This window comes from Xiphophorus maculatus, chromosome 17 (genome assembly GCF_002775205.1).
Source record: "Xiphophorus maculatus strain JP 163 A chromosome 17, X_maculatus-5.0-male, whole genome shotgun sequence".
Lineage (NCBI taxonomy): Eukaryota > Metazoa > Chordata > Actinopteri > Cyprinodontiformes > Poeciliidae > Xiphophorus > Xiphophorus maculatus.
In genome coordinates this window covers 19,971,006-19,988,990 of record NC_036459.1, presented here as the reverse complement: position 1 = coordinate 19,988,990, position 17,985 = coordinate 19,971,006, and the positions used below count along the sequence as shown (strand labels likewise).

The 17,985-nt window shown below is 41.7% G+C and overlaps 2 protein-coding genes across 5 annotated transcripts in view; both read left to right on the top strand.

The window, feature by feature from the left end:
* Positions 1–4,034, top strand: part of tmtc1 (transmembrane and tetratricopeptide repeat containing 1) — a 128,608-nt gene extending 124,574 nt beyond the window's left edge. For 2 of the 3 annotated variants that reach the window (XM_023349870.1, XM_023349873.1), the window contains 2 exons: positions 573–650; positions 1,689–4,034. In XM_023349870.1, coding sequence (XP_023205638.1) covers positions 573–650; positions 1,689–1,814 — 204 coding nt within the window. In that variant the 3' untranslated portion in view covers positions 1,815–4,034. Of the gene's footprint in view, positions 1–572; positions 651–1,661 lie in introns of all 3 variants that reach the window. The other variant, XM_023349871.1, reaches the window with a different exon arrangement.
* Positions 4,035–10,604: 6,570 nt separating this feature from the next.
* cog5 (component of oligomeric golgi complex 5) overlaps positions 10,605–17,985 on the top strand; it is a 71,945-nt gene continuing 64,564 nt past the window's right edge. For both annotated transcript variants that reach the window (XM_023350382.1, XM_023350381.1), the window contains exons 1-6: positions 10,605–10,692; positions 11,023–11,162; positions 12,604–12,661; positions 13,201–13,255; positions 14,185–14,254; positions 17,110–17,230. In XM_023350382.1, coding sequence (XP_023206150.1) covers positions 10,647–10,692; positions 11,023–11,162; positions 12,604–12,661; positions 13,201–13,255; positions 14,185–14,254; positions 17,110–17,230 — 490 coding nt within the window. In that variant the 5' untranslated portion in view covers positions 10,605–10,646. The remainder of the gene's footprint in view (positions 10,693–11,022; positions 11,163–12,603; positions 12,662–13,200; positions 13,256–14,184; positions 14,255–17,109; positions 17,231–17,985) is intronic.

Here is a 17,985-nt window from a genome sequence, read left to right as displayed (position 1 = left end):
GTTGTGTAAATAATGGCCAGAAGACAGGATGAGATGAAACACAGTTCATCTGCACAAAACAGAATATCTACTGGTCAGGACTCAGGTTCATCACACCGGAAACAGCATCTTACGAGATGATAGCAGCCAGGATGCTAACGTTCACAGTGAGTGATAAGAACCTTAGTGAAAATGACAGAAAAAAATAGAGTTTTCATTGAAATATGGTTGTGTTTGTTACAACATCAAATATGAAGTTGATACTGGAGTGTTATTTACTTAAAACTGTGTCCCTATATATGCCGCTGACATGGAACGCAGATTAGCCATTGTGCAACAGCATATAAGATCACAAGAATTTTCTTGATAAAACGGGAGGCCACAGTTACATTCTTTCTGTTTGTTTTATTGCCAATAAGGTGCCGCATTTTTTCAAAATGTCAATAACATCAATTATTCTTCACCTTAAACTTAGATTGCTGTTATATTGGACTGTTTGACTCTATCCAGCCTGATGCCAAATGTTGTTGGAGCTTTCTGATTTGTTTATTGATTCATTCAGTCTCTTCATTGTCTGTTTTCTCTCCTACTAGAATTACAAGTTGGCTGTTGATCTGAAGCCTGACCAGTCTCAGGCCTGGATGAACATGGGAGGGATTCAGCACATCAAGGTGATAATGTATATAAAAAATTTAATTACGTTCACATGCCATGCATGGCTGCACTCTAGCTATGGATGGCATGTAAAAGAATAGCCTTTTTGCTCTCCAGTGTTGTGCACCTGCACAAAATTTCTGGATGAAAACAATAACATATTAAGTGCCTTTGGGCCAGGGGTCTCAAACTCCAGTCCTCGAGGGCCGCAGTCCTACAGCTTTTAGATGTGCCACAAGTACAAAACACTGGAATGAAATGGCTTAATTACCTCCTCCTTGTGTAGATCAGTTCTCCAGAGCCTTAATGAACTAATTATTCTATTCAGGTGTGGTGCAGCAGAGGCACATCTAAAAGTTGCAGGACTGCGGCCCTCGAGGACTGGAGTTTGAGACCCCTGCTTTGGGCCCTCGAGGGCCCAAACTGAGTCCTCGAGGGCCGGCATCCTGTGTGTTTTAGTTCTCTCCCTGGTTTAACGCACCTGGATCCAATGATGTCTCATTAGAGGCCTAAGAAGAACACTGACATGCTGAAATAGTTGTTACTCCCACCAGGGAGAGAACTAAAACGTGCAGGATGCCGACCCTCGAGGTCCATTGGAGTAAGGCCCACTTTGGGCCCTCGAGAACCCAAAGTGGGTCTTACTCCAATGGACTGTACAATATTATAGCATAGAAATACTCTAAAGTTGTCAGACGTTGAAAAATTTAACCCAAGGCTCAGAAATAGTAGAAATAGCAAGGGTGATCACTGAACGGCATGCGGAGATCATTCATATGTTGCAACATGCAGAACTTGAATCAGTTCTTTTAAAATAACTGGATTATTTGAATTAAACCAGAATTAAAGACTAATGATTATCATATTTAGATCTGTTTATTACTATTCAGTGATTTGGAGGCGACAAATGCCCAGATTATGATTAAGTAGAGCAGATCTGTGTGCTCCTTCCTTCAATACAAGCGCAAGACTTAATATTTCTTTAGTTTACAGTAATTGTACTATCTTGCATCTTTATTTGAATATAGTACATGTGTTAACATGTCTGGACACAGGGAAACTATGCAACTGCCAGGATGTACTATGAGTGGGCCCTGCATCTGAATCCTGGCTCCAAACTTCTCAAGGAAAATCTGGCAAAGCTGGACCGGCTGGAGAAGAGACTGACAGGTGGAGCATAATGTGGCAGACGTGAAAATTGTCCTGAATAGAGGTCAGCAGCTCGCTCTGGGAGAGGACATTTGCCAGGTCATTTCATCAGTCCAACCTGTTCACAGACAGAGCAGGAGAGAAGGCTTACTGGTACATCTGTGTGCAGCAGAGTGAAATGGAGAATAACACAGAAGACCACTAGAAGTTCTGTGACTTCACAAGCTTTGTTTATTGTGATTTAATTTATTAGTGTCGCCTACTTAGATGCAGAGTTATTTTCTAAATAAGTATATTCACCAATTGTAATTCAGTCCTCTGCTTTCAGGCATCATTCCCATATTTATTAGTTCAAGAAAGTGAAAAGAATCAGAAAAGGTTCTGACCTGTAGAGAACGTGCCTGAGAGCTTCTTAGAAATCAAAAGGACATTCTGAAACAAAGGTTTGTGTGCAAGAGAATGGTGTTGATGTCAGTGATGGACACATGGTGGTCGGAGATCGTCCCTCAATTGTTGGGTTCTCGCTCCGTCCACCTCTGTTGTGTTGTCGGGTAAGATGTCACCCACCTTGCCTGCTGGTGGCGGTCACAGGGCCTGGCTAGTGTTTTGTAGCCTCGCCTCTGTCACAGTGTGGCCCAGGGCAGCTGTGGCTAGTGGCTACTATCCAGTAACTAGTGTGTAAATGGGTGAATGACTGAATGTAGTGTAAAAGCGTAATAGGATCTTCTGAAATTGATAAAGCACTATACAAGTTCACCTTTGTACAATAGAATGAGAGTTGCATTCTATTGAACTCTCAGAGAATTCTTTCAGGCTGTAGCTGAAACTTACCACTGAATGCATAGTTTGTCTCTCTTCTCACTGGTGGCAAAACTCCACACCACCAAGTCAGAGGAATGCAGTGCTTACCCAAGCTTTATTTTATCCTTAAGTCATGAATCAATCACAAGGGTTGTGTTTGAGTGTGTAAACCAGGGGTGCCCAATACGTAGACTGCAATCAACCTGAATTTATTTTTTTCACAGACACATCCTGATGGAGAACTGGATGTAGGAATAAAGTTTCTCAGGTAATGAGCAAAAATGTTAATATAGCAAAAAATATATATTTTTATGTGTAGCTATGAATTGATGCAACTGAAGAAATTATTTTCAAAATTGATACAAAAGGATGCCCGCCAGAGCTCAGGGCCATGACCATCACAGCCTTGTTGTCCGACTCTTAAAGGGTGAGGCTTACACAGCAGCGGTTTGCTTTATTTATGCTGATTTTTTGTAAAGGACAGATCAAGAAAACCATCACTCATACACTCCAATAAGAGATAACTTTTGCCTATAAATAAGTCAATAGAGTTTCATTTACAATTTTTACATGTGGTAGTTCTCAGCCTCCTGATGAGAGAAAAAGTAACTCTTGGTCTCAAATCACTTGGGCACCCTTCGTGTAAACAGTCAACTCAAATAAGACGTTCGTTCATCTAGCTGCTGTTCTTTATGACCCATGAAATAGGCTTTTATTTCCTTTTTCTCTATAAGTTCCACTTATGTCATCAGGATATGATTTAGGTTTTTGGTCTACAATTTACTCATCTATTCTGGATGGACTTTAGCATAAGGGAATCATTTAGATTAAATACCAGCTGACATAAACAATCAGGTTGCCTGAATTAAACTAGGATTCAGATTTATGACTTGTTGTCCGCTTTGCTCTTCCAAAGATGAACCTTTACCATGAGAGAGCAAAACACCTGACTAAGGGTTCATTGTCTGTACAAGACTGTGAATCTGCTCCTGTTGAATAAACCTTTGATATGCCATGGTCAGTCCCAGAAGTGGACCTTCAGATTTAGTAATTTTTTTGTCACAAAAGAGAAGGGATTGCAATCTGTTGCACCTCTCAAGTGCTGAGTATCAATCAGTAGAACAAAGGCTACAAGGGTAAAATTTTCTTTTTGTAGCTCAGAAAGTGAAATGCCACAGATAAATGCTACATCCCTTGGAGAGGAGCTGACTTTGAGCCTATGGTCCCAGATCATCTGCAGCTTTAATAAGGAGCTGTGTTTTTTTTCCAGTTCATCTTGTGGCTTTGTACTTTAAAACCTCAGTAGTTTGCTGTTTGAATGCTTGTTATTTTTGTGAACACTGATTTGAATGTGATTGAATGTTGTGATGTGATTGTGAGATGTAAAGGAAGTGACCAGGACAATGATGTAATTGCTCCAAAAAAATAAAAATAAAGTATATCTTTTACTACATCATGTCTGGTGTGTTTCTACTTAAAGGTATTGCACTGTACAGTACATGTCCCTCGTAAAGGGAAAGGTTTCCTACACAAAACCCTGAGAGAATTTATGTCCATATTGAAGTATAGTAATGTGGCAGTATTATGAGCCTGGCCAAAGAAATTGAAAATGTTTTCTAAACCTGTTGTAGACTTTTAGATGATCAAAACTGTCAGTGATTTGTATTATTATAGCTCAACTTGGTTGTTCATCTGTTTTCTCTACATGCTGGTTTTGAGACAGGCATGTGGAACTGTAATTTTTGATTGGTAGCAGCACTGTAAAAAACCCAGAGTAAAACTTACGATAAAAAATTGTAAGACACCGACAGTTACAAACTGTAACATCCAAAGCATTTATATTACTGTAGAAAATAAATGGCAGTGAAGAAACATAAATATCACTTAATTTTTACAGTTATGAAATGTAGAAAACATATATATATTGTGGAAGTCTTAGACATTGTAAAATTTATAGAAAAATGCTGTAATATTGCCAACAATTAATAACCCTAAAATGAAGAGTACTTATCAACCAAAATTACACATTTTGCCAATATTTATATCTACAATGTAAAACCGTAGACTAGACTGCAAAAGTGATTTCTACAAAGAATCCAATGCTTGTATGATAATTTTTTATTTTATTTTTTAATAAAAATATTTATTCATAATGCCCTTCATCTATCAAATTGAAATCTCAAAGGCAGATCAATTGCAGGGAAAATTCCTACAGCCAAACGCTGTTAAAAAGGTAGCAATAGCAAAACCCATCCATCCATCCATCCATCCATCCATCCATCCATCTTCTTCCGCTTATCCGAGGTCGGGTCGCGGGGGTAGCAGCTTCAGAAGGGAGGCCCAGACTTCCCTCTCGCCAGCCACTTCTTCCAGCTCTTCCGGGGGAATCCCGAGGCGTTCCCAGGCCAGCCGAGAGACATAGTCCCTCCAGCGTGTCCTGGGTCTTCCCCGGGGCCTCCTCCCGGTGGGACGTGCCCGGAACACCTCACCAGGGAGGCGTCCAGTAAGCATCCTGACCAGATGCCTGAGCCACCTCAACTGGCTCCTCTCGATGTGAAGGAGCAGCGGCTCTACTCTGAGTCCCTCCCGGATGACTGAGCTTCTCACCCTATCTCGGCCGCTTGTATCCGCGATCTCATTCTTTTGGTCATGACACAAAGCTCATGACCATAGATGAGGGTGGGAACGTAGATCGACTGGTAAATCGAGAGCTTTGCTTTTTGGCTCAGCTCTCTCTTCACCACGACGGACCGGTACAGCGCCCGCTTGATGACTGACGCTGCGCCAATCTGCCTGTCGATCTCCCGCTCCCTTCTTCCCCCATTTGTGAACAAGATCCCGAGATACTTGAACTCCTCCACTTGGGGCAGGACACCCCCCCTGACCCGGAGAAGGCACTCTACCCTTTTCCGGCTCAAGACCATGGCCTCAGATTTGGAGGCACTGATCCCCATCCCGGTCGCTTCACACTCTGCTGCGAACCGCTCCAGTGAGAGTTCCAGATCACGACCTGATGAAGCCCATAGGACCAGATCGTCTGCAAAAAGCAGAGATGAGATCCCAAGGCCACCAAATTGGATCCCCTCAACACCTTGGCTGCGTCTAGAAATTCTGTCCATGAAAGTGATGAACAGAATCGGTGACAAAGGGCAGCCCTGGCGAAGTCCAACTCTCACCAGAAACGAGCCCCACTTACTGCCGGCAATGCGGACCAGACTCTGACACCGGTCATACAGGGACCTGACAGCCCGTATCAAAGGGCCCGATACCCCATACTCCCGGAGAAACCCTCACAGGGCTCCCCGAGGGACACGGTCGAACGCCTTCTCCAAGTCCACAAAACACATATAGACTGGTTAGGCAAACTCCCATGCACCCTCCAGGACCCTGCCGAGGGTGTAGAGCTGGTCCAGTGTTCCACGACCAGGACGAAAACCACACTGCTCTTCCTGAATCCGAGGTTCGACTATCCGACGGACCCTCCTCTCCAGGACCCCTGAATAGACCTTGCCAGGGAGGCTTAAGAGTGTGACCCCTCTATAATTGGAGCACACCCTGCAGTCCCCCTTTTTGAACAGGGGGACCACCACCCCAGTCTGCCAATCCAGGGGAACTGCCCTGATGTCCATGCGATATTGCAGAGTCGCGTCAGCCAACACAACCCTACAACATCCAGAGCCTTAAGGAACTCCGGGCGGATCTCATCCACCCCCGGAGCCTTGCCACTGAGGAGCTTTTTAACCACCTTGGCGACCTCGTCCCCAGAGATTGGAGAGCCCAACCCAGAGTCCCCAGGCTCAGCTTCCCCAATGGAAGGCATGTTGGTGGGATTGAGGAGGTCTTCGAAGTATTCTGCCCACCGACCCACAATGTCCCGAGTAGAAGTCAGCAGCACACCATCCCCACTATAAACAGTGTTGATGCCGTACTGCTTCCCCTCCCCCCCCCCCCCCCCCAAGATGCCAGATGGTGGACCAGAATCGCCTCGAAGCCGTATGGAAGTCTTTCTCCATGGCCTCCCCAAACTCCTTCCACGCCCGAGTTTTTGCCTCAGCAACCATCCGAGCCGCATGCCGCTTCGCCCGCCGGTACCCATCAGCTGCTTCCGGAGTCCCACAGGCCAAAAAGGCCCGATAGGACTCCTTCTTCAGCCTGACGGCATCCCTCACCAAAGGTGTCCACCAACGGGTTCGAGGGTTGCCGCCGCGACAGGCACCGACAACCTTGTGGCCACAGCTCCGATCGGCCGCCTCGACAATGGAGGCACGGAACACGGTCCACTCAGACTCCATGTCCCCCACCTCCCCCGGGACGTGTTCGAAGTTTTGCTGGAGATGGGAGTTAAAGCTCCGCCTCACAGGGGATTCTGCCAGACGTTCCCAGCAGACCCTCACAACACGTTTGGGCCTGCCAGGCCTGACCGGCTTCCTCCCCCACCACCGGAGCCAACTCACCACCAGGTAGTGGTCAGTGGACAGCTCCGCACCTCTCTTCACCCGAGTGTCCAAGACATACAGCCGCAGATCCGATGAAACGATGACAAAGTCAATCATCGAACTGCGGTCAAGGTTGTCCTGGTGCCAAGTGCACATATGGACACCCTTATGCTTGAACATGATGTTCATTATGGACAATCCATGATGAGCACAGAAGTCCAGCAACAGAACACCGCTCGAGTTCAGATCAGGGGGTCGTTCCTCCCAACCGCGGCCCTCCAGGTCTCACTGTCATTGCCCACGTGAGCGCTGAAGTCCCCCAGCAGAACAAGGGAGTCCCCAGGAGGAGCACTCTCCAGTACCCCCTCTAAGGACTCTAAAAAGGGTGGGTAATCTGAACTGTCGTTCGGCCCGTAAGCACAAATGACAGTCAGGACCTGTCCCCCCACCCATAGGCGGAGGGAGGCTACCCTCTCGTTCACCGGGATAAACCCCAATGTACAGGCTCCAAGACGGGGAGCAACAAGTATGCCCACTCCTGCCCGACGCCTCTCACCTTGGGCACCTCCAGAGTGGAAGTATGTCCAGCCCCTCTCAAGGAGACTGGTTCCAGAACTAGAGCCATGCGTCGAGGTGAGACCGACTATTTCTAGCCGGAACCTCTCGACCTCACACACTAGCTCCGGCTCCTTCCCCACCAGAGAGGTGACAATCCACGTCCCAAGAGCTTCTGCAACCGAGGATCGGACCGCCAGGGTCCCCTCCCTCGGCCGCCACCCATCACACAATGCACCCGACCCCTTTGGCCCCTCTCACGGGTGGTGGGCCCATGGGAGGGGGGGCCCATGTTTCCTGTTCGTTCTGAGCCCGGCCGGGCTCCATGGGTAAAAGCCCGGCCACCAGGCACTCGCCATCGTGCCCCCACTCCAGGCCTGGCTCCAGAGTGGGGCCCCAGTGACCCAGGTCCGGGCGAGGGAACACAAAATCCAATGGTGCCGTTCATCATTGGGGTCTTCGGGTTGCGCTTTGTCTAGTCCCTCACCTAGGACCTGTCTGCCTTGGGTGACCCTACCAGGGGCATGAAGCCCCAGACAGCATAGCTCCTAGGATCATTGGGGCACTCAAACCCCTCCACTACGATAAGGTGGCAGCCCAAGGAGAGGGCAATAGCAAAACTCTAGAATAAATAAACAAATAAACCTGGTCTTGTGTGTTGTTATTATTAATCTCCAGGAGAGTCAGTCTTTTTCCAACTTTTGTTATGTTCTCTTTAGCCTGACAAATACAAGTCAGTCACCAAACACTGTTTTCCAACACATTGTGTTTATCATTTATAATTGCTGATATAAACATAAAATAATAGCTGATATCAGGACCCGAAAACTTAGACTTTCTGAAAAGATGAGAGTGTAGGCTTTCTGGAAAATCCCGTTCTCCTGTAAAATATGACAGATTACTGGATGAAAAATATTTCAAGTTGCTAATCTTTTTTTAATCGATAGTCATTTATTGGTCTAAAATAATAAGTTCCAGCATTTATATTAAATGCATTTAAGTATTTCTCTGTGAAGATCTGAGATACATGAGAACATAATTCCTCTCTTTTCAAAGAAGGAAAAAATGCTTTTAGAAACATCAGAGAGGAATGCAACTCCTGAAGCCTGAAGCTCACCTTGTAATCCTTGCTACCCCATTGGACAGGGACCAACCATTTCGGAGACATACAGCTCCGAAAAAAATTAAAAGACTACTTAAAATAATCCGTTTCTCTGATTTTACTTTTTACAGGTACAGTATATGTTTGAGTAAAAATAACATTGTTCTTTCATTCTATGAACTACGGACATGTGTCCAAAATTTCATGTAAAAATTTAGTATTTATTTCAGAAATGAGAAATCCCAAGATCCTGACTTATTTTCTTAGGATCTTGAGAAAGTAAGTCTGAATTTCTTTGTCTTTTATTTTCTCCATGTCCCCTTAGGGCCCAGGTGTCAAATTCCAGTCCTCAAGGGCCGCTGTCCTGCAGATTTTAGATGTGCCACAGATACAAAACACTGGAATGAAATGGCTTAGTGACCTCCTCCTTGTGTAGATCAATTCTCCAGAGCCTTAATTACCTAATTATTCTATTCAGGTGTGGTGCAGCAGAGGCACATCTAAAAGTTGCAGGACACGGGCCCTTGAGGACTGGAGTTTGACACCCCCGGCTTAGGGGCTCCATACCTTTATATCAGATATTCTGACATAAAGAAACGGTACCATCATAACCATGACCCTTCATGGTCATGGAGGGCTGTGTTGTCTCAGATCAAGACAGCCCTCCACCTCCCTCCACCTTTGTCAGCAGCAGAAACAGCAACTCTATACCTGTTGGTGAAAACATAGACTATGTTTTGCATTGTCCCCACATGATGACAATGATACAGTGTGATCTGATTAAGTAGATTCTTGATTAATATGCGTTGTTCAATGTGCCCCTTTTTAACTTTGAGCCCCTGGCCCTCCAAAGGTCTCTGCACGGCCCTGCCCGCTATCACCTAGCTTCCAACAAAAAGCAATTAGAAATTATGAATACACACAATGTGTTGGAGAACAGTGTTTGGTGACTGACTTTTGTTTGTCAGGCTAAAGTGAACATAACAAAAGTTGAAAAAAGACTGATTCTCTTGGAGATTAAAAATAGCACAAAACTTAAACTCCGCCTCTCTGGCTGCAGTCAGAGCTCCAGACAAGGGGAACAGACTTCCCCAGGGACACAGAGTTTTGCACAAGATGGCCATGACGTGGCGCACTGCTCCAAAAATCCATTTGCAAGCTGACCAGAAGAAGTGTACGTCTGTGCACAGATTCCAAAGCAGTAGTAGAAAGTATTAAGGGAGAAGGAAACGATAGAAAAAATTTAGTATTAGAAATTCATCATATTTTATTTAGATTATATAGGGGTGGCATTGATGTTTGGTTTTGTTGGGTGCCAGCACATGAAGGCGTAAAAGGCAATGAAAAGGCAGATAAATTAGCTAAAAGGGTTTTAGAGGGGGAAATAACAATTTCAATTCCTTTTGGGAAAGGGGAAGGGAAATCACTTATTAAAAGTAAAGAAATGGGGAAATGGCAAAAAATGTGGAATGAAGATAAAAAAGGAAGATTATATGAAGTACAAAAGTCAGTTCGAATTCGAAGCATTAATGAAAGAAACAGAAGAGAAGAAATAATAATTAGTAAATTAAGAGTAGGTCATACCTACTTAAATGACATGCTTTATACAATAAGGAGGAAAAATAATGATAAATGTGAGAGATGTGGAGAGAAAGAAAATGTAGAACACATATTGATGAACTGTAAGTCATATGAACTCGAAAGGGAAGAATTAAAGAGAATGGAATGAATGGAATCTTAAAGGTATATTAGGAAATGAAGGAAACATAACAGATATTCACAAATTAAGGAAAGCATTGTTTATTTATCTTTGGACTACAAAATTAAAAAATAGAATTTAATAGATGTGAAGTAATGCTGCTACACACTCATGTACAGTAGGTGGCGGTATGCACCTAAAGTTGCTTGTGATCCGCCATAATAGAAAAGAAGAAGAAGAAGGAGTGCACGTCACACACGGAAGTGTCAACATGGAGGACGGTAAAGAAGTTTCCACGAATTCGCTTCTGAAAGATGGTGAGCTTTTCTTTTTTAACTAAACACACAAACTAACAATAAAAACAACAACAATAAAAAACGATACCTGACAATAAAAAATGGACAAGGTTGCTGTGCTACAAGGCTAACTTTGTCAGCTCCTGTACATTTAATCATCCTTCTCTTTCCGAGTAAGTGGAGCTTGTAGCGTTTGGAATGTGTTTAGTAATTTGCCCTAATAAACACTCTCGTTCTTTTAATGCAGTGACCCACAGAAACTACTCAGTTTTCTGACAGTCCACCCGGGTCCTATCACTGGTCTGCTGGATGCTGGTGGGAGACTGTAACGACCTTCTGCTCTGTTTGCAGAGTGCTATTCGGATTTCCTGGACGAAGATTTTGACGTGAAGACGTACACAGCACAGGCTATCCATCAGGCCGTCATCGCTGAGCAGTTGGCCAAGCTGGCACAGGGCATCAGCCAGCTCGACAAAGAACTGCACAGCCAGGTACGAACATCCGCTTCATTCAAAGCAGTCAGAAACCAGCTTTGATACTGCATCTGTTAAAACCATTTGAAAACAAGTGCACAGGTAGGGTCTATTAGCAACATTCACAAAGGACTTGTAAGTCATTACAAACGGTTTCATCTCATAGAGCATCAAATAAAGTTTGAAATAACACAAAGCTCATTCATGCAGGTTCCAAAATAACAGGCTTCACCTAAAAGCAGCAAGTGGTGTTCTGGGTATCTGTACATTACGCTAGTCTTTAAAACTTCTCAAAAGTGCTACCCATTAATAAAAAGCAGTTTTTGAGTGGGTGGGTCACTAATCAAGCAACTGGGAAGAAACGGCATAGAATGTCGTGCTTAACCTTTTTAAACATGACAGATGTCATGAATGTATGACATATGAATGTCTCTACATTCATATTCTTAAATCTCACTTGATTTTTATGTTTCACAGTCTTGATGCCTATAACTCATTTACTAATTATCTGTTGACCATTTGGAAAAGATATGCATTTTCACTCACTTATTGACCTGACCTTAAATAATGAAATACTGTTGACTGACTTCTTCTGTAGGAACACAAAACAGTCTGTTGCTGTGTGGCAAATACAGTTTTGGCTTCAGTTTCATATCTCACTGGTACTTCTGAGTTACAGCTGTGAAAATGGTTTTATAATCCCTGTTAAAAATCTGCCATAAAGCTTCTCTTGGAGGAGGATCAGTCAGTTGTTTTACTTAGAGTGAAATCAGATATGAGAAATAACTAAATATGCTATCAATCAACCGATTGATCGATAATTCTCAATATATCAACAAACGATACAATCTTTGTGTATGAGTTTAGTAAAAACCACATAAAGGTATTTTGATGTGAAAATGTGGATTTTCTTGTCATTCTTTAATTTTGTGCTGGCTTCAGAATTCCACTTCTATCCATGAAGCTTGTATACTTTTCCTTTATGGCTTTTTATTTGTTTAAGTTTACACAAGTCAGTTTGTGTGTGTTGTGTGTTGGAGAGGTCAGAACCAGTTCAAATAAAACTCAGCAGCTCAAAGAAACTCAGACATCTGTTTTGGTCAGGACTGATCACTTCAGTTTTGTGCATCTCTTTTTCTATAATGTGCCACTGACTGCTTCAATGTGATTTAGTTTATGAATTTATGTTTTTCAAACTTGGAATTTTTGTCATTTAGATACATTCTTATACTTAAATGACTAAACATTCTTCATGCTTAGAAATTCCATGATTTTAAGGTGGCGTTCCTAAGCCTGATTTGCATGGATTGCTTCATCCTAAAATCAATCTCCTTCACAACAAACTAAATACCCTTTGGGTATTAGCTACTCCTTAGTTTTGCATTTCATCACTCTATGGAAATCGACACTAAATTTCAATCAAGCTTTGTAGATTGTGTGTTTTTTTCTTTCTTTCCAGGTTGTGGCAAGGCATGAAGACTTGTTGGCTCAGGCTACAGGGATTGAGTCTCTTGAAGGTATTTACCAACGTTTTTTTATTCTGCATTTTGCTTTTGGTTCCTGTAATTGTGAGATGGGTTCCCTCTCCCCAGTCCAAGTGGCTAGGGAGAGGGAAGGGTGGGTCTCCATGCTTAGGCTACTGCTCCGGCGAACCGATCCTAGTTAAACCGAAGATGATAGATATCTAAATAACTAAGGAAGTATAGAGGTTAGTTGTTGTTGCTGACTAGAGGTGTGCTGATCAATCATAAATTTTAATATATTAGATATTTAGCATTCAAATTGAAAAATACTATACTGATCCCAAAAGGAAATCAAATGTTGATGTAACTGATATTAATTCAAGATTGTTTGTGTGTGTAAAAAAGGGAATGTAGAAAATATTTAAAAATATTGCAGCACTTTAGTTATATTGCATGCCTACAAAATAGATTTGAAAAAACATCTCTACAAAACTGTGAGCCTTGATTGGTACCACCAGATGGAGGTAGTGCATTCTAATAAGCAAGCTCTTTAAATCTAATATTCTGAAAGACAAATCTTGTGTTATTTTCAGGGGTTCTTCAGATGATGCAGACGAGGATTAGTGCACTGCAGGCCGCTGTTGAGAGGTAAATAATCAACTGAATGATCAGGGTGTCTTAGATGGAATTTGGCTGTTGATCCATTAGAACTGAGTTGAATCTCAAGGTTAAATGATCCCAGGAACTTGAAAGAACACACTAGCTCAGGGGTGGACAACTCCAGGCCTCGAGGGCCGGTCTCCTGCAACTTTTAGATGTATCTCTACTTCAACACACCTGAGTCAAATAATGAGGTCATTAGCAGGACTCTGGAGAACTTGACTGCACTTAGGAGGTGAGTCAGCTGTTGGATCCAAGAGTGTTTCAAGGGAGACATCTAAGAGTAGCAGGACACCGGCCCTCGAGGACCAGGATTGCCCACCCCTGCACTAGCTGAACCAGAAACCACCAGGATCTAGATAAAGTCAGCTATTGAGACTGTTTCAGATGCTGGAACACTATTGATGAAAATAATACATGTTTATATGCTACAGTTTGTGATCATTGAAGATCACAATGTCTCTGTTGTGTTAATGAGTTTTTTCAATATTTGTGTACATTTTTTGTTCACATGCAATGACCCGGTGGAGTCTGTAGCTGACAGGTTCTTTAGAAATCAAGAAGCCATTTCTGCTTAGTGTAGAAAATATTCTACGGCCATACTACCTAGAGTAGTCTTTAACTTCAGGGTTTTAAGTGCCACAAAGTTTCTCCACTTCATACCTGGATGCCCAGTCCAAATCTAAATGTTACTTCAAAAGGTAAAAGTTTCTCAGAGTTGAGTTAGAGCCTCGGGTTCCAAGTGTACTTTGTTGTCTTCAAGTGTTTGTTTTTTTAATATTTATTTTCTTTTATAGCATTTACCTTTCTGCTGCATAATTATGAAAACACTAGATAGGTTCTCTGTTTATTGGAGAAGTTCCTGAGGTGGAAAACACCTGGATGATGGTCAGTTATAACATTTTTTTTCTTTCCAGAATGAGGGCAAAGATTGTTGATCCCTATAACAAGATTGTGGGCAGAATCACTCAGCTAGCCAGACTGCAGGTAAGTTTAAATGTAATCTATCTGATTGTGAATTATGTTTTACAATTCTGGTAAAAAGTTGTTTTTCTGTTCCAAAGATTAGTAAAAGTCATTAGGTTCTTACTATGCCTTGGATCAAATAAATATATCAGAACATGTGACAACGTTAACAAAATTAAGTTGAATTCCCGAAGCAGTCTATGTCATAATCAAGAGACAAAACACATTGATCAAATATAATTGATTGATGTAACCTTCATCTCTTTTGTGTCCTGGAGATAGGTATTTCTCAGTTCAAGTAGCTTTCTTGGCATTTGCCACTCATGCTTTTATTGGCCATCTTGTTTCCACACTATAAAACAATCAGGACAGGATGTGGACTTGGATGGATTTGGTATATCACTATATTTTGTGCAAGACTTGAATAATGAGGTTTACATGCAACCCAGAAGTTGTAATCTACTAAATGTCTGCAGGGTGGCATAAAATCAATTGCTACATAACAAAAGGCTGTTGATTTGTTCTGTGTTCCCTGGTTCGGATACCAGACATAAGTATTAAGCCAGGGGAAGACAGTTAATATGTGGATGAAGACATAAAGAACAAATAGTGCTGGGGTTGGACAGAGAGTGGGTAGCGCAGTTTGATTGACCCCGACTTCTTTAATTTTGGTTGATCAGTGATTGATCTTACATGTCAAACCGATCTATCCACCCATCTTTTCTACTTCCAAAAGGAGGGATGGGAATTGATAATTTATTGATACCAATTCCATTATCGATCTCACTTATTGATTTGATTTCTTCTCATTTTCATTGAGTTGGGTCATAAACTCTTCAAACCATGGGTCATGTATTCAATTCAAACAAAATTAAAACTGGCTTTAAAAAATCAAATGAACATTTAAACATGAAATGCACATCAACAGTTTTTGTGCAGACAAAACTGCATGTTTGCCTTTTCAGGGAGGATCTTTCAAGACTTTAGGTGTGTTCAACTGTGGAAAACACGCCTTAAGTCTCTCAGATGTTATTTCATATGAGAGGAAACAGCAATCCTTTCAGATCCCTACAATCTTGTTATAGTTATCAACAATTTTCACCTGTGAAATTTTACTCCTACTTGCCTTTATGACAGACGTAACTTCAAAAGGTGCTTTTAGCCTAACAAATGAGCCTCATTGGAAACTAGATTCAAATATTTTGACTATGACTGTAATTGTTGATGGAGATTATTTATAAAGTGTGCCGCTAACATTACTACAATAACCATTTCCATAAGGATCACTGGGACACTCAAACCCCTCCACCACGATAAGGTGGCAGCCCACGGAGAGGATGTGCCAAGTTGAAATGACAAAGGACAAATATGTGCTAGTAATTTTGATATTGCCTCAGTTACTTTCTTAGCCAAAAACAAATCTATTCCATTACAATCTGCAAATGTTTTATCACTATATGTTTTTTTTGCTATATTTATAATTTCATTTGCCTCAACAGCATTTAGAAACCTTGAGTGGGGATTCCGTTCTATTAATACTTTGTACTCTTCATCTGAGATAAGTAGTACTGTTTCGTTTTAAAGTCCTTGTGCTGACATACAGAGCATTACGTGGCCAGGCTCCTGATCATCTGTGTCAGCTTTTAACTAAATATTCTGCTGCTCCTGGTCTTCGTTCGCAAACTCTGAATCTGTTGGTTGTTCCACGTACATGGTTAAATACCAAAGGGTGCTGAGTCCTTGGTATTTTAGCTAGCTTTACCTTTTTAACTAATTTTAGCTTTTATGTGGGGTTTTTCACATTTTATGGGGTATTTTACTGTTAGTATTAGCATGTCAACTGGCTTTAGCTTTTTAGCTAATTTTACCAGAAGAAAATAAAAGTCTGCAAAACATGCACAGAAAAAGAAGAGGTGTGAAAATGTTCACTTAATGCAAAAATCCCACCAAAAGACTATTAGAAATCAGTGCAGAACACTGCCTACAAAGTTAAACTGAAATGTCACAGCAGCTTATGAGCTGGTTTTGTCTATTTCTTACATTTCTGCAAGACTTCTGCAGTTGACTTGAAATGCTTCTTCAATTTTCACAAAAATAAATTCATCTTACAGCTTTCACACTACGTTTTCACAGGAAATGCAAATTTTTCTAGTTTTGATTTATTCTTCTTTGTAGACTTTTGTTTATAATTGTTCTGGTTAACACATCATGTTTCGACAATTATTCCCTTTGTTTCTGGATTCTGTGCAGCTGAAAGGATTTTTGCTCTTACTGTTTTACTTATGGACAGTTGTCACAACACAATACCTGAACTATGACCCTTAATCCAAAAGCAGATGGAAAGGAGGCTTCATGGAAGCAGAGCAGGACCAAATAGCAGTGAGAGATGGAGAAAGTTCAAACCATTTTGTATAGTTTTGGCTTAATTACTGCTCTTAGTAACAGCTTTTTCTTAGTCTTTATATTCAGTTAACAATTAATTGATTACTAAATTAGTTGATGATCATTTTAATAATCAATTCATGATTTATCACGATTAATCTGTTTTTTTGCTTCAGCCATAAATATGTTATGGCAAAAATACATTTTTCTTTGGCATATATAGTATTTTTGAATTGAACTGAAGACCTGCAGATGAAACATCAGGGGCTGAATACAAATGCACACCACACTGAAGTTATTTGTATAGAAAAATGTTTGAAACCATGCATCATTTTAATAATTTGCCAGCATTTATATCCTCTTATTGATAAATGTTAAGCTGACCTAAATGTGCAAATAGATTTGCAGTATTTATATCAATGTCCTGGGTCCCTATTGACATTGGTAATTATATCTATTGACTCCAGCTCACAGCATGTCTTTCTCTGCTCCAGGTGGCCTGTGACCTGCTTCGGAGGATCATACGCATCTTGTACCTGAGCAAGAGGCTGCAGGGCCAGCTGCAGGGTGGCAGCAGGGAGATCACTAAGGCTGCTCAGAGCATCAATGAACTGGGTAAGGCCTTTTCTTTATTCGTTTTTGCACTTCACTTCTGTCAGGCAGCAGTGTGTGATTTTCAAATCTACAGAAAATCCTTTAGGCTAAAAGTGCAGTATGTAACTTTTGTAACAAAAATATTTTTTTACATAATGTTCACACATCTGTTGTTGTGGATTTTGGCCTATAAGCTGGGCAAAGCATAGCAGCTGGTGTCAGCCTTTTGAAGAGCTTGCAGCCTTCTCTCAGGTCACCTGTTGCAGAGCCTTGTGATGAGAGAGGTCTGGTTTGTATCCTGTAATAAAATCCTATCTAGAGTAGGTGTCATGCTTTATCATGCAATCCCTTCACCAGTCACCATTTGGTTTTCTACAAGCTGGCTGCCTGCCCAGCATGTTGATCTTGGAGCAGCTTATGGTAGGTTGCTGCTGGACCTTCTAGTACAGCATGAGTTCTTTCACAGCCTAAGCAGGTCTGCCATCTTAACTTGTGGCCAGTGCACCATGTTCTGATCTAATGCATTCTTTTACTTGTGCTTGTGGTATGTTTCATCTGTAGGTTTTGTTGCAGTTTTATTTTCATTTGTTCATGGATATCATTAGAATATTTGATGCACTCTGTTTATCCCAACTTTAAAATATCTGCTTATATTCAATCAGCCTCTTATAATCATTAGAAAACTGTGTGCATGACATTATGTGTGAGGTTGTGCTCTAGATCACAGAAGCACTTTGATTCTCCCTAAAATTGAAAAAGTGAGAAAAAAAGTATTT